Source organism: Mauremys mutica, chromosome 4 (genome assembly GCF_020497125.1).
Source record: "Mauremys mutica isolate MM-2020 ecotype Southern chromosome 4, ASM2049712v1, whole genome shotgun sequence".
Classification (NCBI taxonomy): Eukaryota; Metazoa; Chordata; order Testudines; family Geoemydidae; genus Mauremys; species Mauremys mutica.
The window spans coordinates 19860337-19886570 of NC_059075.1; the positions used below are offsets into that span (position 1 = coordinate 19860337).

The 26234-nt window shown below is 40.2% G+C and overlaps 1 protein-coding gene across 2 annotated transcripts in view; it reads right to left on the reverse strand.

Moving 5' to 3' along the window:
- Positions 1 to 445: 445 nt before the first annotated feature.
- Positions 446 to 26234, reverse strand: part of ASPG (asparaginase) — a 74597-nt gene continuing 48808 nt past the window's right edge. Inside the window, exons 11-17 of one of the 2 annotated variants that reach the window (XM_045017051.1) lie at positions 22948 to 23043; positions 21773 to 21936; positions 15130 to 15216; positions 3896 to 3995; positions 3519 to 3578; positions 608 to 667; positions 446 to 514 (exon numbers count right to left, since the gene is read on the reverse strand). In XM_045017051.1, the coding sequence (XP_044872986.1) occupies positions 473 to 514; positions 608 to 667; positions 3519 to 3578; positions 3896 to 3995; positions 15130 to 15216; positions 21773 to 21936; positions 22948 to 23043 (609 nt within the window). In that variant the 3' untranslated portion in view covers positions 446 to 472. The remainder of the gene's footprint in view (positions 515 to 607; positions 668 to 3518; positions 3579 to 3895; positions 3996 to 15129; positions 15217 to 21772; positions 21937 to 22947; positions 23044 to 26234) is intronic. The other variant, XM_045017052.1, reaches the window with a different exon arrangement.

The following is a 26234-nucleotide window of genomic DNA, read 5'->3' on the forward strand; positions in this document are numbered from 1 at the left end:
TATATAATCAACTTTAAATCCCCCCCACAAATATAAATTCCTCATAACAGAAATGCTGCAGGTTGCATGCAGCATTTCCCCCATAGATTTACTAGATAAAAACTCAGTGTCCCAATTATAGAAAATAAAAAATTCAGCATACTAGTTATAGAAAAATAAAATAAAATATTTATACAGTAAGAGACACTATATCATGACATTCCAGTCTCATTTGATTACAGCTATATGCTCAGACACTTGGCACTGAAAAAAACCTAAACTGAGATGTGACATGCTAATGTAACAGGTTTTCATTTTTTAAAAGAAATTTAAAATATCAGCCATAAGAAAATGATCTTAAAAGAAAAAAGTAAATATATTTCTAAATTAATTCTAGGTTCCCAATATACTCTAGTAGCAACTGCAATCATCTCCACCTTCCTTTTTTAATTCTTTTTTTTTTTTAAATTATTGCCCGGTATTGTTTAATTGTTCAAAACTGGCTTTTTTCCCAGGAATGTTCATTTTCCATAACCTATGGAGAAATCATATAAAGAAACAGTTAGCTTTAAGACATGCAGTGTGGACCACTTCAAATTTGCCTGAAGCCTTTCCAAGAAGAGCTTACATTGTAGCCTACTGAGTAAACTCTAATCCAACACTCAGGAATGCCTTCAGATTGTCTTTCCTATAGGTAGGGAAGATTAAAAAAAAAAAAGATCAAGAGATGGCCCATATGAGAGTTACAGATTTAAAGTGACATGCTTCTCAGTCTGATATCAAATTGAGGTGAATTGAGGTGAATGTAAAGGCACCACAAATCTTTGAATTTTACTGAAACACTAAATCAGCGTGTAGTAGGTATAGAATGCTACCAGTGAGAATTCCCCACTCACATACACCAATGGGAACGTTTTACATCCATTTTGTACAGGTATAAATGACTACCCAAGGTGCATAGCAGTGGAGAATCCAGCCCAAAGTGTTTAAACATCCTGAGGGTTGTTTTTTGTAACCTCTCCAATATCTTAGATTTTCCAGTACACTGGAAAAGAGATATCTAATCTCCAACGTGAGAGGACTGCATCAGAGTAGAATTTTGAAAAAAAAAAAAAGTAAGTGTTTAAAATTCCTCTAGTTATAGTGGCAAGCTGAGTGGTGAATCTTCTCCAAAGATTCAGGCATCATTTAAGATTTGGTTGACTGTTCTCCCAGTTTCATTTGACTGTTGGCTGGAGAAGGTATATGTCAATACTGTTAATTTTGACATTCAGTGTAAATAATTTAGAATTCAGACAATCTCTGAAATTCCTGATCTCTCCTACTGTCCTGATTCAGAATCTACAATGGCAGGGTGAATCTGTGAGGCCTTTTAAACTCAAGTCTTCTATTATCAATTGTCAATATTTCCTAACATGTGCTTAGTCAGGTTTCTCTCTCATTCTTTTTTTTTTTAATTAAGATTGTCTAAATTACATTATTAGGAACAAAATCCTGAGTTAGGATAGCCGGAGGCAAATGCTCTGCTGGTTAAACTGTCATTGGTGAATTCAGTCTAGCTGAAGATCTGCGTCACTTGGTTTCAGTGCTGGCTAACTACAATACAGTCTGTCCTCTAGCCAGTGAGCCAGAGTGTGTGTTATCATTTATGTAGTGCCATAGGTGTCCATATGAGGCAAGGGTGCTACTCAGAGGAATTTACAATCTAATACAGACAAGACAGATGAATATGCCATCAAAACATGCCAAGGATGAGATGAGAAAGGAGTGGGATGATATGAAGTGATCCCAAGTTGTTGTTCTGGCAAATGAGCCCATCTTGTTTTTTAATCTTGACCTGGAAATGGTTGGAAGTCTACACTGCAATGAAACAGCCCCACAGCCCAAGCCATGCAAGCCCGAGTCAGCTGGCACAAGCCAGCCACGAGTTTTTAATTGCAGTGTAGACATACCCCAAAAAACAGTTGTAACCAGAGCTGAAGTGTCACTCTGTTCTTTAAAAACGAGTACTTGTGGCACCTTAGAGTCTAACAAATTTATTTGGGCATAAGCTTTCGTGGGATAAAATCCACTTCATCAGATGCATGGAGTGGAAAATACAGTAGGAAGATATATATAGCAGTACATGAAAAGATGGGAGTTGCCAGACTAACACGACTGCCACTCTAAAATCTATTTTTTAAGTTTCTGGTGAAGGCGCAATACATATTTCCCAAAGATGCTGTTTTCTCTAGTGCTGTTATTAGATTGTTTAGCTAATTAAACTCATCCTCTGCCCAATGACTCCTAAGTCACATCATATGAAAACAGATCCTTACAGTTACATGAAAGCAGCAAAGAGTCCTGTGGCACCTCATAGACTAACAGACGTTTTGGATGCATCCGACGAAGTGGGTATTCACCCACGAAAGCTCATGCTCCAAAACGTCTGTTAGTCTATAAGGTGCCACAGGACTCTCTGCTGCTTTTACAGATCCAGACTAACACGGCTACCCCTCTGATACTTGAGTTACATGCAGGGCCGGCTCCAGACCCCAGCGCGCCAAGCGCGTGCTTGGGGCGGCATTTTGCCGGGAGGGCGGCAGGCGGCTCCGGAGGACCTTCCACAGTCATGCCTGCGGGAGGTCCACCGGAGCCGCGGGACCAGCGGACCTCCCGCAGGCATGACTGCGGATGCTCCACCGGAGCCGCGGGACCAGCGGACCTCCCGCAGGCATGACTGCGGATGCTCCACTGGAGCCGCGGGACCAGCAGACCCTCCGCAGGCACGTCTGCAAGAGGTCCCCTGGAGCCGCGGGACCGGCGACCGGCAGCGCGCCCCCTGCAGCGTGCCGCCGTGCTTGGGGCGGCCAAATTCCTAGAGCCGCCCCTGGTTACATGAAAGGAACTTGTCGGTTTAAGTATCAAGATACTTGTTTTGGGGAATGTTTAATTCACTCAATGTATTTTCTTGGTTGCTATAAGCGTAATCTATTTGCACACATTACAAAAACATGACATTTTCCTTTTGAATGAAATATGTAAACTCTGAAGTATTTGCATGGTTGTAGTTTGTCTCTCTGTTTTCATTCTGACTCGAAATATTCCTGATTTGGGTTTACTTAAGTAAATTTAAATCGATGTACCATTGGTTGTCAGACCTGCGGAGAAGAAACTCACTAATGCATTCTTTACTTTGTAAATTCTCTCTCTTTTCCATTACAGTAATACTTAGATGAAATTCAGGATCCCATAGTACTAGGTGCTGTATAGGTCCTGTGTAGACACAGTCCCTTTCCCAAAGAGTTTATAATCTAAACAGACAAGGCAGTCTATTTAGATTATACCCCCGTTTTATAAATGGGGAATTGAGGCACAGAGAGGTTAAAGGTCTTGCTCAAGGTCACAGAGAAGTTTGTGGCAGAGCCAGGAACTGGACTCAGAATTCTCCAAGCCCAGTCCAGGGCCTTAACTACAAAACCATTCTATACCAGCAGCAGCAACAAAAAAGACAACCCAGGCTCATTTCAGCAAACAAGAACTTTTAAAATAACCATTACCTGCTTTATCTTCAGTTGATTAAGAAAGTCTAGGAGCTCCACATGCCCTGTAGCCTCTGCCTGTAAACAGAAATGTAAAGAGTACTGCCATGTCTTGTCTGCATGTACACATGCATGCAAAACTACTTAAAGCCTGACTGAAATGTCTAATTACTTGTGGAGAGTTGGGAGAATGATGGCTTTGAATGACTTATTACTTGACGAGTTCTGGAAGTGTCATTAATTTGAAGCAAAGACTTTTTTTTAATCAAAATGGTCGGAACCAAAGTGGCATTTATTTTGCCCAACCTAATACCATCTGACATGTCAAAACAGATATGCCATAACACACATGCTTAACAGAGCTCCACATGCAGTAAAGCAATAGTCACACTTACTATTTGTAAGGGAGTTCTGCCATCATACCCAGTTTGTTCCAGGTTTACACCAGCTAGATACCAGGCATACAACCCTTCCACATCGCCATTAGCAGCGAGGCTGGAAAAAGAACAATTAAGAACAGTTTACTTTTTCTAAATCTGTAGGGCAACTCACTGTAATACTGTGCTCTCTTAACTATCAGAGAAACTAATGTGAACACTAAACCAACAACAATCTTAGCATGACTGCCAGGACGGAGGAGTATGGGGGGGGGCAAGCAAGGGAGGGAGAAGTTTACAAAAGCTTTGAACAGCTGAGCCAGCAACAGGGCTTGATGAATCAGTTCCTAAATTAACAGGGTTGTATTATAAGCAACTTACAACAGGCTAGTTTCACTCAGTGGGTGTGACTATGACTAAAGGGGAAAAAAGATACGCAGTTTCATATTTCACAACACAATATTTATCCCGTGAAATGCCGTTTAAAGGGGACTAGGGGGGAGCTTATCCCACATTTGAGTTGCAGAGTTTTGCAATTTCAATAAGTTTTACTATACAGAGATTGACAGAAGACATACTACCAAAATATTGCACTTAAAAACAAACGCCAAAAGTTGTATAAACATATCTGATACAATATTGCCTCTAGCATTAATGTTAATAGTCATTATCAGCGGTTTCTGTGGTGCCATTTGGATAATTGTAATGATGCTACAGTATTTGGATCTTAAATTAAGGGCAATTTATAAAACTCAGTGCCAATAAACAGCCATTTTACACACAGTGAGAAAAAAAGTCTGCTAAGGGTGGTCTATGCCCATCAGTTCTAGATGACAAACATTATACAGTATCAAAGTGAATCAAGACATGTGGATTTTGAATTTGCAGTGTGACACCACAGGCAGTTTCTTGCGGGCCTGCTGGCAGCCCCACTAGTATCTGCAGAACTTAATCATTCATTTAAAAAAATGTGTTTTTAGCTCCTGTGGTGTGAAAAACACCTGGATGTGCCCCAATGCAACGTCATCTGCAGACAGGCAGAAACAACAGAACAGCATGTAGTCTGAAAAAAGTGGGTGGGTCTCACCATCACTCCACCATCTGTCTGCCTGTCCCCCCAGCAATTATTTCTGACCTCAAATCAATCCTGCCCCATAATCCACATATCAATTCTGCCCCTTTCAGCCTCACCTCTGCTCCTCCTACAGCTCTAGGGGTGCTTCACCCCACCCCAAAAGTCTGGGGAGCTGCACTGGGGTCTCCTCTCTGCTTTCCCAGGATGCAGGGACGGGAGGAACAGAGGAGCTGTTCGATTGCTCACAGGAGGGCAGGAGAGCAGAGCCATCATGAGCCGCTGGACTCTTTCTGCTTCCTCCCCATCCCCTGCGAGAGTGGTGCAGGTTGCTTGGGGATGGAGTGGAGAGCTCTGCCTGCTTGCGGCAGCAGCCCTGGGAAAAGCAACCAATCAGAGCCTCCCCAGCTGTATAAAAATGTGTACCCCTCAGCAACTTGGCTGGCTTCTTAGAAAGGTTGTTTCCCAGATCTGCGACCTGACCTGCTTTAAGCCCTGGGGCTACCCCCAGCCATCTCAAGAGGATGTTAGCTCTGGAGCCGTAAGGCCTTTAAACATTAATATTGACTACTTGATGAATATCTGAACAGAAACAGCCAGGTGATTCTCCAGTGAGGCTGGATCTCACTGAAGTGAGGGATGGAAAAGGCCTGTTAGTTTAGAGGCCTGTTTGTTTAGTAAGAACATAAGAACGGCCGTACCGGGTCAGACCAAAGGTCCATCTAGCCCAGTATCTGTCTACCGACAGTGGCCAATGCCAGGTGCCCCAGAGGGAGTGAACCTAACAGGCAATGATCAAGTGATTTCTCTCCTGCCATCCATCTCCATCCTCTGGCGAACAGAGGCTAGGGACACCATTCTTACCCATCCTAGCTAATAGCCATTTATGGACTTAGCCACCATGAATTTATCCAGTTCCCTTTTAAACATTGTTATAGTCCTAGCCTTCACAACCCCCTCAGGTAAGGAGTTCCACAAGTTGACTGTGCGCTGCGTGAAGAAGAACTTCCTTTTATTTGTTTTAAACCTGCTGCCTATTAATTTCATTTGGTGACCCCTAGTTCTTGTATTATGAGAATAAGTAAATAACTTTTCCTTATCCACTTTCTCAACATCACTCATGATAGTCTGTGGCATATGACCTGCTGCCCTGAATGTCGCTCTCTTTCTGAAGGAAAAGAATACAGAGAACAGCAGGCAATGGGTAAGGAGGAAGGTGAAAGGCTCCTGAGTGTGGTAGACTGGCTGAGCAGACTTGACTGCTGGGGCGGGGGGTGCAGTAAAGGCATGTGAGATCTCAGCAGCAGGCAGCCAGGACAGCTTGTAGAAGGGTCATTCTGCAGTCAAGTCTGCAAAATTTGTTACTCCCTGCTAGTCTGAAGCCACTTCTCAACTGTTGATAATTATTTTTAGGTACTTTAAAAAAAAATCTGTAAACGGGAGTGGAAACCTCTAACTGCAGCAGCCTGAGGGTGGGTGAGAAGAAAGCTTTTTCAAGGTCTTTCCTTGCAGCAGCCTGAGAGGGTGGAAAGAAAACAAAGGCTGTGCCTTTGGCTGTTGAGATGGAGTGAAGGGGTCTGGGGCGGGGCAGATGGAGAGGAGTTAGGGTCTTTGTTTTGTATGAGAAATGTAATAGTGGGAGCAGGCATAGGTAAGAGAGGAAATGTTGAGGAAGCACTAATGGAAAGCAATGTTGTTGCAAAAAGGTTATTTCCCACTGACAACAGATCAAAGGGGGGAGTTTAATAGTGAGTTAAAAGGGAAGAGCCCTTATAAATTGCACAAGACAGCAAGAGTATTAGAAAAATAGGGAAATGAGTAGCTCACAGCAGTGGCTACTCAACAAGTGAACGTTTATTTGTTTCAGAAGATTCATCTTTTGCTACAGGCAAGGTGAGGTTCTCTGGCTATAAAAATCAAAGCCAGATGATGAGAATCAAGAGCTTCTCAAAGTCTGGACAGGAAAGTGCTGAGCTGCCAAAAAGGGGTCTATCATTCACTCATCATGCAAAACAAAAAATCTCTATGCCCAAAGAAGAGCACATTAAAAAACACTGTGTTACCAAACAAACCCAGGTAATTCAGACGGTATCACAGCTAGCACCACAAACAAAAGTGCTTTACTTACTTGCATGCTGCCCATCCAAAAGCTCTTGTTCAAAGAGGGCAAGCTGAGTTAAAATTGCCACAGAGGTTGAAACTATGAAGCTGCTTCTAAGTCAGTAACAAACAAACAAAAATAATACTGGTCACTGATCAGGATTTCTTGTAACAATGAACGGCTGTTCCAAATTTAAAAAAAAATCACATCAGAAGTTTGTTAATTTAAACTATTGCTGAATAACTATCCAGCCAAAAATAAAACAGATTTCGATGATTACTCTGCATTTCACCTAAGGATTAGCAAAAAAATTCCTCTGCTTTAATTTGGTGACTGACAATCTACGTAATGCACATCCACAACTCAGATGCTTATTTTAAATTTGTGGGATGACAAAATTTGAAGTGGAAAAAAAAAGTTTTTGGGTTTGGCTTTAATTCAAGGCCAAATAAAGGGTGCTGACCTTCAAGACTGTAGTGGCACACATGCAATCTCTGTGTCTGGATTTGTCCAAATTTGCTGACATCATCATAGATGGGAGTCTTTAACAACAAAAACTAAGAATGGCAGGTTATCAAGTCACAATTGCTCAAATGGGTAATGAACAAACAGATAATTTAGTGCCACTGTATCCTAACCAAGAGCAAAACCAGTGAGATAAATGTTTATTACTTGTTTTCACTGCTGTCACTATATGTGACCTTTATTCTATCCTGTTGATTAATTCACAGCCAATTTACATTTCCCCTCCAGGACATCAAAGCTAAATAGGGCCGGGGGCATCCTTTGAGGTTTACTGCCTCAGAGGAATGGTTTTGGTAAAGACCTAGATGAGATTTTTAAGTTGAAAAAGGTCAATCAATTTGATATGCTTGAAGAATGCAAGTAGCTTGGTCATCTTGCATCTCACAGACATTTATGCTGATTCTAAATAACTTTAATCCAATTTCAGAGGTGTGCCAAAAAGGAAATCTCTTTAGGTCTGCATAACAGGAACTCCACTGGTATGTACCTTCTGAGGTTTGCAGGGCCTCCAACCCACAGCCAGAAGCCTTCTGTGCACCTAACAGGTTGGCAACAGAGGAGAGCCACTGGCATGCCTTGGGAGGAGCACAAGAGAGAAGCCCTGCTACTACAGACTCCCCTAGTTTACAACAGAAGAGCTACCTTCCTACATGTCTCGCATAGGTATGTCTACACCACATCTGGGAGAGAGCCTTCTGGCCAGGTCCACAGACTTGTGCCAGTGGGGCTCGTGCTAGGTGAGTACACGGTGCTTTGACATTTGGCCTCAGGCTGCCAGCTCCACTCCGGCCATTAGAGCCCCAGCTCTAGCCCAAGTTGCAACATCAAAGTACCATCTACAGAGCTATTTTTACCGTGCTAGCATGCGTCTTTCAACTCGGGCGGGAAGGCTTGCTCCCAAATGCAGTGTAGACATACCCCAAGAAGCTTTTGAGGCAATCCTGAGGTTTGCAAGATAGGAGCTTCCTTCTTGCACACATGCGGAAAAGCACAGGAAGGAAGGGCCTGGCTCTGTAGAAAAATGGGAGTGTGTCTGGTGCAGAACAAGTTTCAATGCTAGCCCAGTTTCAAACGTTCAAGGCTTCTTGTATTTTTATTTTAAAAAAAGGAAATCCCACCCTCCAAAACAAATAACTCTTCAACACTGGTTGAGAGTGAAAAACAACACACTGCTAAGCTCCTGTGCCGCTTGGTATACCATATAGTAGGCAGGAAGCATAGATGAGACTACCACTGGATTTTTAACATTTGGGAAGGATGATTATAGAACAGTTACATAATATAGGAATTTCCACTATGGGCAGAATGACTTGATTGTAGAAGAGTCAAGATGGTGGAAAAGTGATAAATGTAATAATATTAGCTAGTATGTGCAGGTTGCACTAGATTACAAGCATAAAAACTGTTACGAAGGCTGTGAATCCTCGGTGCTTCATGACTTTTAAAATACGCATTGCAGTGACAGCAAAATAAGAATAAAAAGTTGGTAACATTTTAACTGGCTTAGAAGAAAGTACAAGTTTCTTAGCGGCTACTGATAGTGTTTACCATGAGGTACTGCTGACTCATTTGTGGGATTTTGCAAAGGGTGGGGAGGCTAAGTTCCTTTTTCTTGGTGAGTTCAGGATGGACCTCATCTTTCTCAGGGGGTCTTACACACAGTTCCATGTGGGGATCCTGCTTGTTCAATGTGTACTAAAGCCACTGGGAAATGGTGAGATATTTGTAGCTGCAGCACCACCCAGACAGTAGAGAAATTAGGTTTCTCTGCTGGTGAAGAGTCTTGATATGCAAGGTAGTGATTCTGTGAGGGACTAAAATAATTCTATCTAGAGTGCACTCAAGGATACCATTCATATTATCCAGTGTCCCCAGGCCTTTTTGTTCATTTTTCATAACTGCAAGGAGAGATGGGAGATTAAGATTATAAAAGCATGCTTCATATTTTATTTCTTCAGAAAGTTAACCAGGTATTAGGAGCATGGTCCCAGTACCTTCAGAACTATAATTTATCCCAACATCTGTGATCAGACTTAAAAAAGTATGTTATCCTGATAACAGGTTTTAAAAGAGAGCATCCTTGGATTTCATAAACTGATATTTTAATGTCTGAGGATATGAGTGAGTGAACTCATTTGGTTGCTCCCACCTGCCCTTACTTCAGCCTTGTTGAGCACAGACTGTTCAGAACAGGTGACATTCACTTAATTGACAGTCAAAAAACCAGCCAGTATAAACCAAATTTGTGGCTAAACTGGACCTAGTGGAGTAGCTTCCTGAATAAATGTGGGGAGTCACCATTATGTGTCTTGGAGTTGTCAGTTTTGTTTTGCATAAAGACAGCAATACCCCTGGAGTAGGAAAACAGATTTGGAAGAGTCTAAGGGATGACTGGTAAGAAAACTTAGTTCTCATCTCGACAAAATGGAAACCTGAGATCAAAGAACTAAACATCTTAAAAATGCAAATTCCTCATCTCACTTTCTAAAAACAACAGGATGAATTAACTCTTAAAAGAGGTGGCTAAAAGACTGGATAACGTGATCGCGTTTTGTTTGCAAATAAATTTCCAACATTAGATGCACTAGAAAGAATTCCAACTGACATTTTACAGTAATTAGCTGATGTCCTAGTTGATGTACTAAACCGACCACTTCAATTTCTAAATCCTAAATCATTTTATGTCTAAAGATAAGGAAATTAAGGGGCTAGCATTAGAACAGCAAAAGCACTGGCCATGGAGATGAATGAATACAGAATAAAGCCAAATTATGTTGAACATAGAGAAGCAGTGAGAAAAACTGGCTTTTGGATCTTAATTCAGGTAGAGAACAATACAAGATGACTCCTGACAATTCTAAAATTAGCTAGACCAGTCCTTGAATGCTACTTAGGAACCAGCCACCCTGGGGGCTGGGCCTATTGCCATGATGCTGGTCACTTAAATTAGACAGAAGGAGGAGTCAGTAAAACATCTGATTGTTCCAAAGGCAACTCTAACCAGGCTGAACACATGCAACAGCCTCACCAATATGCCAATGCCTAGTATGAGAAAACTCCTTAGGAAGATAGTGCAGGGGTGGTGAATAAAATGAAACTGAATAGCATGGAAGAATAAATCACTGAGTTTTGCTCAAATCATCTAAGAACTGGCACATGAAATTGCAAGCTCATTAGCAAGAATTTTTCATGAATCTGTAAACTCAGGGGTTGTACCGTATGACTGGAGAATTGCAAACATAGTTCCTATTTTTAAGAAAGGAAAAAAAGGTGATCCAGGTAACTGCAGGCCTGTTAGTTTGACATCTGTAGTATGCAAGGTCTTGGAAAAATTTTTGAAGGAGAAAGTAGTTAAGGACACCGAGGTCAATGGTAATTGGGACAAAATACAACATGGCTTTACAAAAGGTAGATTGTGCCAAACCAACCTGATCTCCTTCTTTGAGAAGGTAACAGATTTTTTAGACAAAGGAAATGCAGTGGATCTAATTTACCTCGATTTCAGTAAGGCATTTGATATGGTTCCACATGGGGAATTATTAGCTAAATTGGAAAAGATGGGGATCAATATGAAAATTGAAAGGTGGATAAGGAAGTGGTTAAAGGGGAGATTACAACGGGTCATATTGAAAGGTGAACTGTCAGGCTGAAGGGAGGTTACTAGTGGAGTTCCTCAGGGATCAGTTTTGGGACCAATCTTTTTATTACTGACCTTGGCACAAAAAGTGGGAACGTGCTAATAAAGTTTGCGGATGACACAAAGCTGGGAGGTATTGCCAATACAGAGAAGGACCAGGATATCATATAGAAAGATCTGGATGACCTTGTAAACTGGAGTAATAGTAATAGGATGAAATTTAATAGTGAGAAGTGCAAGGTCATGCATTTAGGGATTAATAACAAGAATTTTGTTATAAGCTGAGGACGCATCAGTTGGAAGTAACAGAGGAGGAGAAGGACCTTGGCGTATTGGTTGATCACAGGATAACTATGAGCCGCCAATGTGATATGGCCATGAAAAAAGCTAATGCGGTCTTGGGATGCATCAGGCAAGGTATTTCCAGCAAACATAAGGAGGTGTTAGTACCATTATACAAGGCACTGGTGAGACCTCATCTGGAATACTGTGTGCAGTTGTGGTCTCCCATGTTTAAGAAGGATGAATTCAAACTGGAACAGGTACAGAGAAGGGCTACTAGGATGATCTGAGGAATGGAAAACCTGTCTTATGAAAGAAGACTGAAAGAGCTTGGCTTGTTTAGCGTAACCAAAAGAAGGCTGAGGGGAGATATGATTGCTCTCTATAAATATATCAGAGGAATTAATACCAGGGAGGGAGAGGAATTATTTAAGCTCAGTACCAATGCGGACACAAGAACAAATGGATATAAACTGCCCATCAGAAAGTTTAGACTTGAAATTAGACAAAGGTTTCTAACCATCAGAGGAATGAAGTTCTGGAACAGCCTTCCAAGGGGAACAGTGGGGGCAAAGGACATATCTGTCTTCAAGACTAAACTTGATAAATTTAGGGAGGGAATGGTAGGATGGGATAGCCTAATTTTGACAATTAATTGGTCTTTGATGATTAGTGGTAAATATGCCCAGTGGCCTGTGATGGAATGTTAGATGGGTTGGGATCTAAGTTACTACAGAGAATTCTTTCCTGGGTGTCTGGCTGGTGAGTCTTGCCCCCATGCTCAGGGTTTAGCTGATTGCCATATTTGGGGTCGGGAAGGAATTTTCCTCCAGGGCAGATTGACAGAGGCCCTGGGGTTTTTTTGCCTTCCTCTGTAGCGTGGGGCACGGGTCACTTGCTGGTGGATTCTCTGCACCTTGAAGTCTTTAAACCACTATTTGAGGACTTCAATGGCTCAGACATAGGCTAGGGGTTTGATACAGGAGTGGGTAGGTCAGCTCTGTGTAGGCCAGTGCAAGGGGCATGGCCACAGGATTTACGCTGATGCAATAATCCCGGGTTCCCCATAGGTGTGAGGCCACTATTCTTCTCTGTGGGTGGGGTGGCTGTGAAAGAGCTGGTTCATGCACTGTTCATTTTGTGTGGTGGAAAGTCTCAAGACAAGGAAATTCATGCACTCATTCCATGCACAAAGCCCACTCATTCTCCTCTCCACATATGTATATTGCACTCTCTGCACAGGAGATAGCATTAAAAACCAATTTAAAATGCCTCAAAAGCCTTAGGAGTTCATTACCTCTTCATTCAAAATACAATCACGCAATACAGATCCAGTGTATACCATATTCCCTGAATGTACTACAACAAATTGCATCACATTCTCTTTTTGTTTAAAGCTACATGCTCTCATTTTTGTAGTACTACTATCAGGCTAGCCAGTTAAACAGGTTCTGCAGAGGGCAGAAGGGGCTACATATGGGGTCAATTTATTTGTGAAAGAATGTAATTTTCTGAGCCGCTCCCCTAATACTTCTGACAGGTGGATCAGAGTTAGCAAATTCTTAATTTGAAAAGTCTTTCCATTGTTTCCATCACTTGCAATGTTCTGGGAAATATGCAGTATAGCTCTATATGGTTTGGGCGCAGGCTATGTGCCAGAGATCTCTCTTCTGCGTATTGTCATAACAGTTGAGGAACTATATTTAAAGTCCCTATATTTAGATGTCCAAGAGCTGGTAGCAAGGTGTTATTAGCAGAGGGCCCTCAACTGTGGAATCCATATCTTCTGTGGGGGTAGCATAGCAGTAGCCCTTGAGGACATGGTACAATGTATTTTGCTCAGTATTCTGTCTGGGTGAGGAGACTAGTATTTAATTTATTGTTGGGGGAATGAGGAAGAAAAAAAGAAAGGCCTGTTACTTTAACAATTGTAGAATCCACTGACACAATTTTCAGTGGGAACTGCAGGTGATTGAGTCACCAGCACCTCTGAAAATAAGCCATATAATTTTCTTTTAAGTTGATGAAATACTGCAATTTTTTATTAATGAAAAATTAGCATGGAAAAGCAGTGTATGGAAAGTGTTGACGTCAATGGGACTATGTATCTGCTTAATGTTAAGCATGTACTTAAGTGGCATAGTGACCTGGGGCTAGAGTTCCCACCAATTTGCAGGTCTGAACCCATATTTATGAGATTTTCTTGTTATTCTTCTTGAGGCAGAAGCTATTCTCGCTCTACAGTTAAGGTTGAAGCTATTCCTCCATAGTACAGGTATTTATTCTTTTTGAATAAAACCACTCCGTTGTTTCAGTATAAATTGTCCCTGGTGCTCTAATCTCAAGATCTAGACACCAAAAACACAAAGTTCCCTACAACCCAAAAGTAATAAAAAAATGTATAAAAATGCATCAGGAAGAGGGACAGATGCTTCATATCCATTTACACATTTTCCATAATGCTCTCCTTTTCACTTGTGGAGTTCTGCTATACTACTTCAGGTATGTCACACAGTCAATAGTAAATTTTGTCTCTTTACTTGCATTTTAGTTATTAATTCAGCCCCAAAATAGTATATGCCAGGTACCCAATGGTCCCTGGCATATATAATAAATTACTTATATAGTGCTTTCCATCTTGAAAGGATTTGAGAAACAATTCTCACATCATTTGAAACAGGTTACTATCAAAAATCACCATTTTACAGACAGAGTAACCCAATGTCAGAATCAAGATTACAACCCAAGATTACAACCCATAGGGCCTTGCTACACTGCACCACAGCTCAGACTATGGACGTGTGAACTGTAGTGCACACCAAAATGCTGTGCTGTAACTCCCCCCTGTGTGGATCCCTAGTTTGCACTAACGTATTATTGTATCACTCCGGTAATTTATACCCAACCACATTGGTTTGCTTCAATAATAAAGCCCCTGTTTGTTTCCCATTTCAAAGTAAGTCCTGGGCATATTAACAACATCATTTACCCTTGAAAATAGAGATAACAGGATGATGATGACGTAACTGTAACTGCTGCATATTAGCACAGCTGACTTGGTGTAAGATGCCAGGACACGGGAGGCCTACCTAGTGGTTGCAGCAGGACCTTACCTGGTGGTTGTGGAGGCAGTCCAGAGTAATGGCGAGCACAGATCCAGGAGTCAGGTACCAATCCGAGGATGAAGCCAGAGTCAAGATTGAGAGGCGAAGCCAAAAAGTCAGAACCAGAATCAGAATTGGGAACACCAAGCCAAAGGGTAAGCCAAAGTCACAATCAGGAAGCCAAGCCATAGATCAGAGTCTGAGTCAGAAAAGGGCAGGGAGACAAGGACTACACTGAAGCCGACATGAGTCAAGGCAGAACAAGAGTTGGAGCAAGAAGTGGAAGCCAATGCAGGGCAGGTACAGCTGTGGGCATGGTACGAGCCGAGCAGCTGCTGTGCTACTGCTGCTGCAAGGATCAAGTAGCAGGATGCTGGCTCCCCTGCCCCATCAGGAACACACACATCTGGAGAAGGCTCACTGAGCCCAGCTGAGCTTGCTATGTTGCCTAGCTACCAGGCTGAGAGCTAGCTGGGCTCCTGACACTTGGACCATGCTACAATGCAATATCTAAACTTAGGTCATCTTTACCTGCAAAGTTCCGTTCCTATGTTCTCTAGCTCTTGGCTGGAAAGGTGAGCTCCAGTTTCACGCAGTAACTGAATCACTTCCATGTGCCTTTATGAAAAATATTGATAAGAAAAAGAGTTATTTTTAACAATTAAATATCCTGGGGAAAAACATCTACAGAACAAAACAAGTATTCCATAAACACAGTTTTTATACACCGGTTCTCACCATTTTTCAGATTGGTATGTCCCATTTCCGCTCCTCCCCCCCACTCCAAAAAAAGAAAAACCCAGAAAATAAAACAGAAAAAAAAAAGAGAGACTGATGAGTATGTTCTCCATTCAAGGAGCCTGAGTTTAAAGAGACAAGAGACCAACAGATAATCTCTAACCTCCTTCACATCAGAGGCCACTAAACCCCACCCAGTTTCCTCTGCACTGATGTAGGGCCAGGAAGAAGCAAAGGCTTATCACATCATTTAACTACCTTGGCACACTGAATTAACAAAAATGCTACATTCTCAATTACTGAATCCAAAACAAAGAGAACGGAACATAAATACCTTTCAAATATGAATCTATTTATTTGTTCCCTGACTGTCCCCATTTCTAGCTCTTGTTAATTCAAGCACTGAAATGCAGATAGACAATGAAAGCAGCAAAGAGTCTTGTGGCACCTTATAGACTAACAGATGTTTTGGAGCATGAGCTTTCATGGGTGAATACCCACTTCGTTGGATGCATCTAACACGGCTACCCCTCTGATAATAGACAATGAAGGCATTCACAGAGTAACAGTATTTCTGTGTGTATTTTCCACATAAAGGGATAGATTAGGCAGGCATTTTGGTTCTCTCCAAAGTAAGATTTCTGTTGTTTTTAAATGTTAGCAATGAAACCTTGTGGGTTAAAATGAGAGATGCCAAAGTTCCTATGACTTCATGGATGATATAAGCACCCATAAATTTAGATTCTTATTGACCTTTGGGAGAATCTCCCACAAAATACCCCTCTGCTAAGTTTCTTCCCAACTGGATACAGTCTTCTTCATGGCCTACTAATCCACCCATGGTCATGCTTTGGCTGGCCCTCTCCCTTGAGTGCATTCTTCTGCCTGATAGGTCTGATAGGATCTACATGACCAGCCTGGCTCCCATTCCTCAGCCACAGAACTCTGAGGCCACTGCAATGGCTCCTTAAAACTTTGTTGTTTGGATTACAATGCTGTGGGATGTATACAAAATTTGACAATAGACCATATATTACCCAAAAGGGTAATAATAAAGAGGCACTATATCGAGTTGTGGGAAAACCACCAGCCAAAATATGATAGTTGGAGAACCTGACCTAATGCCCTGTGGGATTTGGACCCAGGTCTCAAGAGAAGAAAATATGTTAATTTATTGTGCTGCCTAATTCCCAAACTGAAAGGCAGAATTTAACCCAACCAAAAACATAACTGCTCCAGAATGTCTATTTCAAGTATAATCACATCTATTGTGACTTTGTTTGGAGGGGGCTATAGGAACATTTTAAAGTGAAAAGTACAAGGCTGTTCATTACCCAAATTAACAATCTATGGCTGGATTCAATACCTTAGGAACAAACCAGTCACTCAATATTAATTCATCAACAAATACAAAAATAAGTTCACATGTATGTTCAGTTTATTCTACATTTCTTATTCTTCTTGAAGACTATAATACCCTCCTATTTTGAAACTGGACTGTAGGTCAAACAGCTTGTGTTCTGAAATCTTCATCTTGACAAAGAAGTTACTTTAAAGCTTATCATGATTTGAAGCCCACTTAAAATATAAAATTTTAAATTTGATACAAGATCCACATTTCCTTACAAGCTATTCTGGTAACAACTTTATGACAAGGTTTTAAAATTTTGCCTTTTCAAAAATTAAATTATTTCAGTTGCTCAATGGAATTTTAGCATTTAAATCATGTGGCCAATTTTTTGCCCAGAGTGAAACTGAAATCTTCATTTCTTTGTTTCTCTGCAGCAAAGTAAGCATGATCAGTTACTGCAACTGCACATATTGTAAGTTGGACTAGTTATCTTAAATATTTCATCAGAAGAGTCCCTTGAGACATGGCTGTCTGTCAGTAAGAGTCTCCTGGAGACAGCAAGTAGGAACTAGTGCTGTATTTACTTTTCTTTACATAATACAACTCATAAGAGTATGATTTAACCACAACATATCAAGCAGTTTAGTACTCATTTGAAAAATGAAACTGATAACAGATTATAGCAGAAAAGCTTTTACATTTACCCACAAACTTGTATTTTGAACAGGACTATATGCAAACAGTGTCTGTATCGGTTTCCTTGGTAGTGGTCTGTCCTGGAGTACTCAGCATTTCTAACACTCCTAAAAAGACCATTGCTCCATTGTGGTATTTTTTGTCAGCATTAAATAAATATATTGAACAGAGTGCAAGGGGTGGGAGGAGGAGAGAAGTGTGTGTGGGCAAGACTTTTCTTTTTTAAAAATAAACTGAAAGCAAGTGGAAACCTTAATAGCCTTGAGCCCACTGTTTTCACTGCAACAGCTCCTCATCTAGTAGATGGAATTTGGAGATCTTTAGAGGTGGTATGAGGTGCAGCCCTCCTGCCCCAGAGATGACCTTAGATCCATATAGAAATCCTTCCAATCTCAGGGCCCCTATGGAGGGCCAGACCTTCTCCGCTAGTCCCCATGGCTCCTTACTCTAACTGGTAACTCAGGAACCAGGTTCTCCTTGCATTATAATCATGTCTGAACCACAAAACCATGCTTCTCATTCCATGTGGAGGTGTGAAGGTGCAGGTTGGGAATCTGTGCTGACAAGGTCAGAATTGTGTGGGTATTTCCCACATACATTTGGCAGCAGAGAGTAGTTCCCCACAAGCGATAAATGGGCTCCTGCTACTTGTGCTCAAATTTCCCTTCCTCTGACAAATTTTTGGCCATTTGCATGGGTTCTTTTCACCTGTTGTCTCTTCCTCTACAGCTAAAACCAAGAAGAATGATCTAGCCCTCAGTCTTTTGGGATCCCTAAAAACTGGTACATACCATGGTCGCCATTAAAAAGTGAATATTCACCACAGGCGGTAATCTGAGTGATCAGAGTTATTTCATTATCCTTAGAAAAGTACCTAAGACACTGATACTGCAAGGACTTCTGAACATCAGTTTATGTACTGTGAGTGCACAAAATTAAGCCCATGTGTAAGAGGCTCAGGACCTTGGGCTGTACTTTCTACCACCCATTTAAAGAAATGCAGGTATAACGTATGTTTAAACTTGATTAGCTTTGTTCTTTTTGATCCTTGCTTCTCTAGCAGCTAAGATGGCCATGACAGGATTGGTTCACTTTTTCTCATTCAACTTTCACAATGTTGAACCACTATGAATTTCAAATTCCGAAACACTGTATAGTATCAGACAGACTACAATGTGATTTAAAAGAGTCAGTGTGGGGTGTAGATTCTCCCTCTGTCCCAGAGGTAATAAAATAACATAACCCTAACCTTGCAGATTTCAAGTATTATAATGCATGTTTATGTGGGAAGTGACTTTACCAACAATAGTCTCTGATGTTCTCACAGCAGTGTGCAACACACACTGTATACAACTTTTTCTTTGCAGCCATTTTAGTCCTTAAGTTTAAAGTAGAAGGAAAAGGTTATAATAAATAAAATATATGAAATTTTGATCTGAGACATCTGTTTCATGCTTAGAAAAGTTTACTTTATAAAAGTATTTATTTTACAGTTTTGAAAAGGAATACACTATTAAGGCTCGGGGAAAATGGCAAAGAGATGTAGCTAACTTTGATAGGTCCAAACAACTGACCTACATTATCTCCTGGGTGTGAGATATTGTGTGAGATGCCCTATAATAAAGAGAATGTGTATATACACAGTAATAAAGAGGATGAGTACATGTATTATGGGAGAGAAGATGGACATGCAGCAGATTGCTATAGTTTTTAAAAGAACTCCAATTTTAACAGCAATGAAAATATCAAGTTAATTTTTTAAAAATTAAGGAAAGCTATAAGAGATTAAACATGAGACCACTGTTGACATAGGCCATTTTGTAAAAGCAGCAAAGAATCCTGTGGCACCTTATAGACTAACAGACGTTTTGCAGCATGAGCTTTCGTGGGTGAATACCCACTTCTTCAGATGCAAGTCAGATGCAAGTCTTGCATCTGAAGAAGTGGGTATTCACCCACGAAAGCTCATGCTGCAAAACGTCTGTTAGTCTATAAGGTGCCACAGGATTCTTTGCTGCTTTTACAGAACCAGACTAACACGGCTACCCCTCTGATATAGGCCATTTTGTTTGCCTACAGGTTGACAGTGCTCTGTTAAGATGCTTTTTGGCAGAAACACAAATTGTGACCATTTATACTAATGGTAAGGGAAGAGAGAAATCACCAGTCATTTTTCTGATTTGCATGAGTAGCTAAAAAACCCCAAATCATTGAGAGAAGTGACACACACATTAAAACAAAGCTTTTGAGAGGAGTAGACACTGTATAGAATAAATCAGTGATTATATTCCAGTTCAACTAAAATATTAATTTCCAATCAGTGCAAAGGTCTGTGAAGTTAAGGCCATTTCTTAGATTGTTTTAAAAAGCACAATTTTATATTTTGCAATTCTGACCATGATATAAAGTACAGAATATTTATTAGTAATAATTTTTAAAACATGCATTCCCCCCCTTTGCTGCTTAATATAAAATGCAAAAGTTTAACACCAATATTGTTTCTCTTCAGCTTCAACAGGCCCTTGTTTTATGAATGCAATTCAAATATATTTTGTAGTAATCACATCTTTTTAGCACATATTTGATTCCATACACCCCCATCTACATCAGAGGTAAATTAGCGCTGCAAGATTTCTAATGTCCAGAACCAGTTCAGTTTCAGGATAAAGTTTTGTATCTTGGCAGTAGAGGCCTGAAGCTATTTTTATAGACAATAAAATTTTATTTAGCTTTTCTTCTCATTCTGATAAGGGCACAAACAAACAAAAACTAAAAATAGTTAGGGTTCGTTTTCCTTTTACCACTCCCCATTTCAGAATGGGTGTACAGGTTTAAAGAGGCATAGTAGGAGTCAAATATAGGAGTGGCAATGAAAAGGAATCCAAACAACAAACTCATGTGAAATTCCTCAGGCAGTAGTTGGGTGTGGTAAAATAAAGGCAGGTATCTGATTTGCAGGAACATCTAATAGTGATGCAGTGCTTTCTCACACTGGACTAGGGGCACCTCTGTTCAACTGCAAGTTTGTTTGATTTGCTTTTAGTTGGTGTGTGTGTGTGTGTGTGTTTACAACTTTTATAAATATTGCTTATATCAAAAAGGCTTGGATAGTTATAAGATAATGACAGTGACAACTATAAAGATGTAAGGGGCACGCAATGGTCTAGCAGTAGCACACTGTGCAGCCACCCAGAGCTTTGAGGGTCCTGGGTAAGCAGAAACTGGGATCAGTGCTAAGCCAGCTTCTGAGCTCCTGTGGAGGGGAAAAACCTTACATCCTTTTGCAGCGATTTCTTCAGTTGTTACATAAACAGAACAGTCAGACTCCACAGGGAGCCAGATCCAGCCCTCACAAACAGGTGAACCTGCCAACATTTGAAAGCTATAACAGAGACATTTGGAGAGAAAGACCAGGACATGCACTGGACTTGAGGGACCTTTTGGAGGCACAGAGTGAAAAAGGATAAATATTTTGTTAAGTAAAAAATGGGCACTGTCCCTCAAAAATACAGACAAATGGCCTAAAGGATAGGGTGAATAAACAGGGAAAGCATAGGTAAGTGAGAGACAGAGTCAATCTGTAGCTTCAAATGGGTGGGAAGACCAATAAGGTTGTAAGTCTCCAAACTACAAGTCTTAATTTCAGCTACAGTGATTGACACCTTTTTATATTCTGATAAATTGTGGCACTATGAACCTACACAATAGGATAAAGACCAGCAGAATGACTGGCCACAGATCACCACCGCCTAGGAGACCAACTTCAAGGATTATTGGTGTCACTGCCAACACGGAGAGAGAATCACTGAAGGAGGCAGCCAGCACATGCTTATTGTGCATGCCTCTGCTGATAAATGTGTGGAGTATGTGGGAGAGAAATCAGAGAAATGGTGACCCAGAAAGAGAGAGTGGGTACAAAACCCTTCAGCCTACTGGAGTAGCCTATTTTATTTTAAAACCCTCCATTCCTGATGAGGAAGGGAAGGTAAAAAGAGACAGCCCCCTCTCCCGTATTGCTCTAGTTCCTGAACTCTCCCTTCTTCAAAAACAAAATTAACAATAAGTCAAATTTTTCTTTTATAAAGAAATCTCACCACAAATAATGGAGTCTTGGAGTAGGGGGCAGGGATAAAAAAAACAGAATCTTGATTTATTTAGCTCTGGGATTTGGCATCAGCAAGGCTGTTTTCTTCAGCTACAATGTCCTAAATATCCAACCCATTTAACACATCCTTTAAAACTACAGAATTTGCTGTCACAGAATTGATCACAGCTTTCCACTATTGCAAATTGCTGACCAAAACCCAGTAATTGAAAGTGACGTACATTTTAAATGAGATGGGGTTAGCGCTCTCATAGATCTGTGTGTAAAACGTATTTTTTTAATACCTGAATTTGACTGCATACTTCAGTGGGGTAGCACCAAACATGTCTTTAGCATAAACAGTTGTTCCATACTTCAGTAAATACTCAACTAGTTGTAAATTTCCTTCACTTGATGCAATATGAAGTGGAGTTCGACCATCATAATCTTCACAGCTCAAGTTTCCACCCTACAACATAAACACACAAATTCCTAAGGAAAGAGGTACACTGGAGGCTGGTTGGTTCAGAGGCTCAGTCACATAATGATACCTACTCCAACGTTAGAGTTTGAATCCAATGACCAAAAATCATTAAACATGCAACAGTTTCTCAAAAGCTTATGTGAAACTAATTGGTTAGTCAAGTCCATAATGGTGTCCAGTAGTCACGGGTAAACATGTATATACTTTGAGATGCATAGACCTATGGATGTAACAAACAGTAGTTTTGTATATCAAGACCATCCTTGGCACCTCCTTCAGCTCTGGAACCTTCACAAGTGGCTAAAGATACTCTACCACATCAAGAAATTCTTTGGTGAATTCTCCAGTTCCAATACTTTGAACAGTCTGAGGATGGAAAAGTACAGGTCCAAATGCCATATCACACCTACCACAATGCCTGACCACTCGTCATAAAGAATGAATATTCAGATCTAAGAATGTGCACCACTCATGCAGACGCACACATAAATATGCATACATATATTAAATATGACCAGAAAGAACCTGCATATTTAAAAACAGCAAGGAAAGAATTATTGCTAGGGCTGTCAATTAATTGCAATTAACTCATGCGATTAACTAAAAAAAATTAATCACGATTAAAAAAATTAATCCCAGTTTTAATCACACTGTTAAACAATAGAATACCAATGGAAATTTATTAAATATTTTGGATGTTTTTCTACATTTTCATATAGTATTCTGTGTTGTAACTGAAATCAAAATGCGTACTGCTTATTACAAATATTTGCACTGTAAAAATGATAAACAAAAGAAACAGTATTTTTCAATTCACCTCATACAAGTACTGTAGTGCAATCTCTTTGTCGTGAAAGTGCAACTTAAAAATGTAGATTTTTTTTTGTGTTACTACCATACTCTATTATACAGACATATTGCTTGCTTCCAGTTTCTTACAAATGCATTCTGTATTAAGCTATAAATAAAAGATTTGTAAAAAGTTTAATTTTTTACCATTTCTCTTATGGCTTTTAGTGCATCTGTGTCACCTGTTCTAGCTGCAGCACAGGCTAAAGAAGGAATTAATGCATCTCTAATGGCTTCCAGCTCCTGGGAAACAAAAAATAAAATTTAAAAGTTTTAGTAACATACATATCTTTTTATTTACCATTTGTGTCCTTAGAACTACTGATATTTACATCAGAAGAACAATATTGCACCCACGCTTACTTCTAGAGTAACCAAATATAATAATTGAGGAGACCAGTTAGTAAAAACAATCTTGTTCACATTCTTTGAGGGAAAAGAAGTTACATGTATACTCTCCCCCAAGTTCATAAAACCCAGTTTCCATAGTTATTTGGACTTTTCTCACTTCCTAGTTACACTGGAATTAAATTAAGAGGATTTCTGAACTATGCTATTTCAGACGCACATGCTAATTACAGCAAAGAGTCCCGTGGCACCTTATAGACTAACAGATGTAATGGAGCATGAGCTTTCGTGGGTGAATACCCACTTCATCGGATGCATGCTAATTACAGTTTTTTTAGATCCCCCAAATGACATCCCTGAGTCCACACGTGAATTCTACACAGCAAAACTCCATCCTATTATCAATACGTGCTCATGTCAAACCAATATTAGTTTTTTGGAAACCATTTCTGGTTTGGCCAATAATCAATATGCAACTGGAATAGCATATTTTAAAACGTCTATTTTCCTGAACAATGAGCATGTCGGTTCTTCTAGTGCAAGTGGCAATGAAAAAGCCCCTAAGCAGTCATCTTTAAAGTTTGATAATTAATTTTAAAACAATCTCCCACTTCATGTAAAAATCAATATAATAAAGAAATGATCAAGATAATAAATTAAATGCCTGAAAACTGTATTATTACCAAACTTACCACTTCCGTACTATCAGTTATATACATCAGTTTCCTGAAGTCAATATGGAGTTAGGATACTTCTGAGTCCTACTCTGACCATGCTGATTCTAACAGCTATTTAATAAACAACCTTTTTCAGTATTCACAAGCCCCATAGCTAAGTAGGATCCTGCAAAATATGGCACATCCTAATATCAATAAGGTGTGACCTTTTAAAACCACATTTGTTAAAGATTCTTAAATTTTGAGACCTGATTGAGTCACATACAAATGTACAATATTTTGTCTTTTTGTGGTAGCTGGTCAGAGTGAAGGGTAAAATATATAAATATGATGGACATATCATGGATCCACCATCATAAGGCTCTTAGAAAACTCATGCTGATTAAAGAGATCAAGGCCTTAATTTTCAAAAGGGACTAACAACTATGGGTGTCTCCATTTTTGGGAACCCAACCTGAGGCAACTTAAAAAGGGGTCTGAGTTTCAAAAGATCACCCAGGCTTTGAAAGTAAGACCCCTATAAGGTGTATCAAATGGGGCACCTAAACATAGGAACAATCCAAGAATCACTGGCCATTTTTGAGATTTTAAGCCTATAAACATACTATGAGAACAATATTGAACTCCATTTAAAGTATACATATAACATTATTTGCTGATATATACTATGCTGAGAAGTTTCTACTGATGTTTTGAACCGAGGAGACCAACACTTGCTATTTTTATTTTTTTTTAATCATTCTGCTTGGAAATACTTTTCATAGTGGAAGAATATGCTGCATAAACTCCAAAAAATAGATCTACGTTACTAACATATGTTACTTACTCACTATTTGAGCTGCGCAAATAATGAATTTTTTTTGGTACAGGGACCAAACTGAAAAAAAAAAATCAGATAAAATATCTGGTTCGATTCATATCAAAACATTTTTTCGTCTAATCAAAAACAAAAAAATCATTTTGTATCAACTGAAATGTTTTGGTCGACTCAAAACAAATTATGCTTTTTGTTCTTCCCCCCCCTCGAGTTTTTTGTTTCGATATGGCTGTTCTTCACCTTGTTTATTGGCCACATTTGAAATTAAAAGGCTGTTTTTTCCAACCAAAGGTATTCATGGAATTTGACCTGAATTTGGCAAATAGTTTCAGTCCGCCCTCCCCCCAATGCAGTTTTCAGCAAAAACCCAATGTGTGTAAAAACCATTGCCCAACTCTACTCGCCAGAAGGGTTGAACATCAACAAACTTCTGGTGCACTCAACACTCCGTAGGCAGCCACCCAGGCCTTCAACATTAACACACATGATGCTCGACCAGTGGCTCTCAAACGTTGGCACTGGTGACCCCTTTCCCACAGCAAGCCTCTGAATTCGACCCCCCTTATAAATTAAAAACACTTTTTTATATATTTAACACCATTATAAACGCTGGAGGCAAAGCGGGATTTGGGGTGGAGGTTGACAGCTTGCGATCCCACATGTAATAACCTTGCGACTCCTGACCCCCAGTTTGAGAACCTCTGTGCTAGACCCTTATATGTACTGGAACACATTGTTGTCTCTTAGGGCTCTCCCTATTTCCTAATTTTAACCTATCGTACTACTGTGCTTAGTGGCATGGCTTACAGGTAGATACCTTCACCCACATGCATTGGGTAACATGGTCAACTTTCCGCTTCAAGTCCTGAGGCTACATTTAGCCCGGGTGGACCAGGCTTTTGGGTCCTTAAGCTCCTTGTCTGCCTTCTGTCTGCTCAGACCACCTGAGTCAGGGTTTACCAAAAGCAAACAATGCATGTATTCTCCTCTTACAGACCTCTGTGTTGATCCAGTCCAACTGCACCAAAGATTAATTTATTGGCCAGAGGTGCATGAGATTAGAAATGGTGTAGCTGTTCCACAATAAAGCATTTATCAGCTTACCAGCTGTTATCCAGGTCAAACAAGCTATTTCCCAATGTCTGCAGATTCACCCATTTGACCTGCAGATTAACAAAGATGCTGTCTCAGCTCCAGTCCTAAAATCAAAATAGGAGCAAAATGCAGCATCTCCCAGAAGTACGGCACAGGACTAGTGCTTTTCTATCAAAATTCTCTCAGATCTCAGCCTCTAGGAACACAAGCTGAATCTATGGTTCACAAAAGCCAACAAAAAATGCAGCATGAAGATACTTGTGATCTTCATGTGTATTACGTAAAGCAGAGAGAGAGAGAGAGAGAGAGAGAAATATTTTCGATATGTATCTCACCCCTGCAAGTTTCATATCATTCCTACTTCACTCTCACCCATATGTTAAGAATGAGTGTGGCCGATAAGGCTCTTGACTCATCTCTGATAGGACTACGAAGAGACACTTTATTAGAAGACACCAACTTCATAAAGATGAAAAGAGCTGAAGAGTCCAATGGCT